Source organism: Egretta garzetta, unplaced genomic scaffold (genome assembly GCF_000687185.1).
Source record: "Egretta garzetta isolate BGI_Z169 unplaced genomic scaffold, ASM68718v1 scaffold884, whole genome shotgun sequence".
In the NCBI taxonomy this organism is placed as follows: domain Eukaryota; kingdom Metazoa; phylum Chordata; class Aves; order Pelecaniformes; family Ardeidae; genus Egretta; species Egretta garzetta.
The window spans coordinates 24,807-25,227 of NW_009259330.1; the positions used below are offsets into that span (position 1 = coordinate 24,807).

At 69.1% G+C, this 421-nt stretch overlaps 1 protein-coding gene across 1 annotated transcript in view; it reads right to left on the reverse strand.

The window, feature by feature from the left end:
* The window catches only part of PNPO (pyridoxamine 5'-phosphate oxidase), a 3,889-nt gene that overhangs the window by 1,479 nt on the left and 1,989 nt on the right, over nt 1–421 (reverse strand). The window contains exon 3 of the mRNA XM_035892357.1: nt 144–193. Coding sequence (XP_035748250.1) covers nt 144–193 — 50 coding nt within the window. The remainder of the gene's footprint in view (nt 1–143; nt 194–421) is intronic.

Below are 421 nucleotides of genomic sequence, written 5' to 3' on the forward strand. Positions count from 1 at the left end.
TCCGAGCGCGATCCCCACCCAAAAGCGCGAGCCCCAGCATCCCACCCTGCGGGAGGGAGCACCCGCTGCCTGACACCGTGCCATGGGCTTGACCCTCTGCTCCCCCCGGCCCCCCCAGCGTCCCCTGTGGGCAACTCACCTGCCGGTTGAGGGGCTCCCAGTAAAAGACGAGCGAAGCGAAGGGGTTGGCGTCCTGCGGGGAGAGAGGAGAGAGCCGTCAGCAGCTCAGCATCGCTCCCGGCTTTAAAATTCAGAGACACCCCGCGCTTTGCTGCGGCCGGACCTGCCCCTGTGCGGTGCCGGGAAGAGCCTTGACCCAAGCCGGGGCTGCTCCGCTTCCCTGCAAACCTCAGCCCTGGTGCAAAGGGGCTGAAAGCCACTGCCACCCCCCCGCAACCCCCCCCTGCCCCCAGCGCGGCCG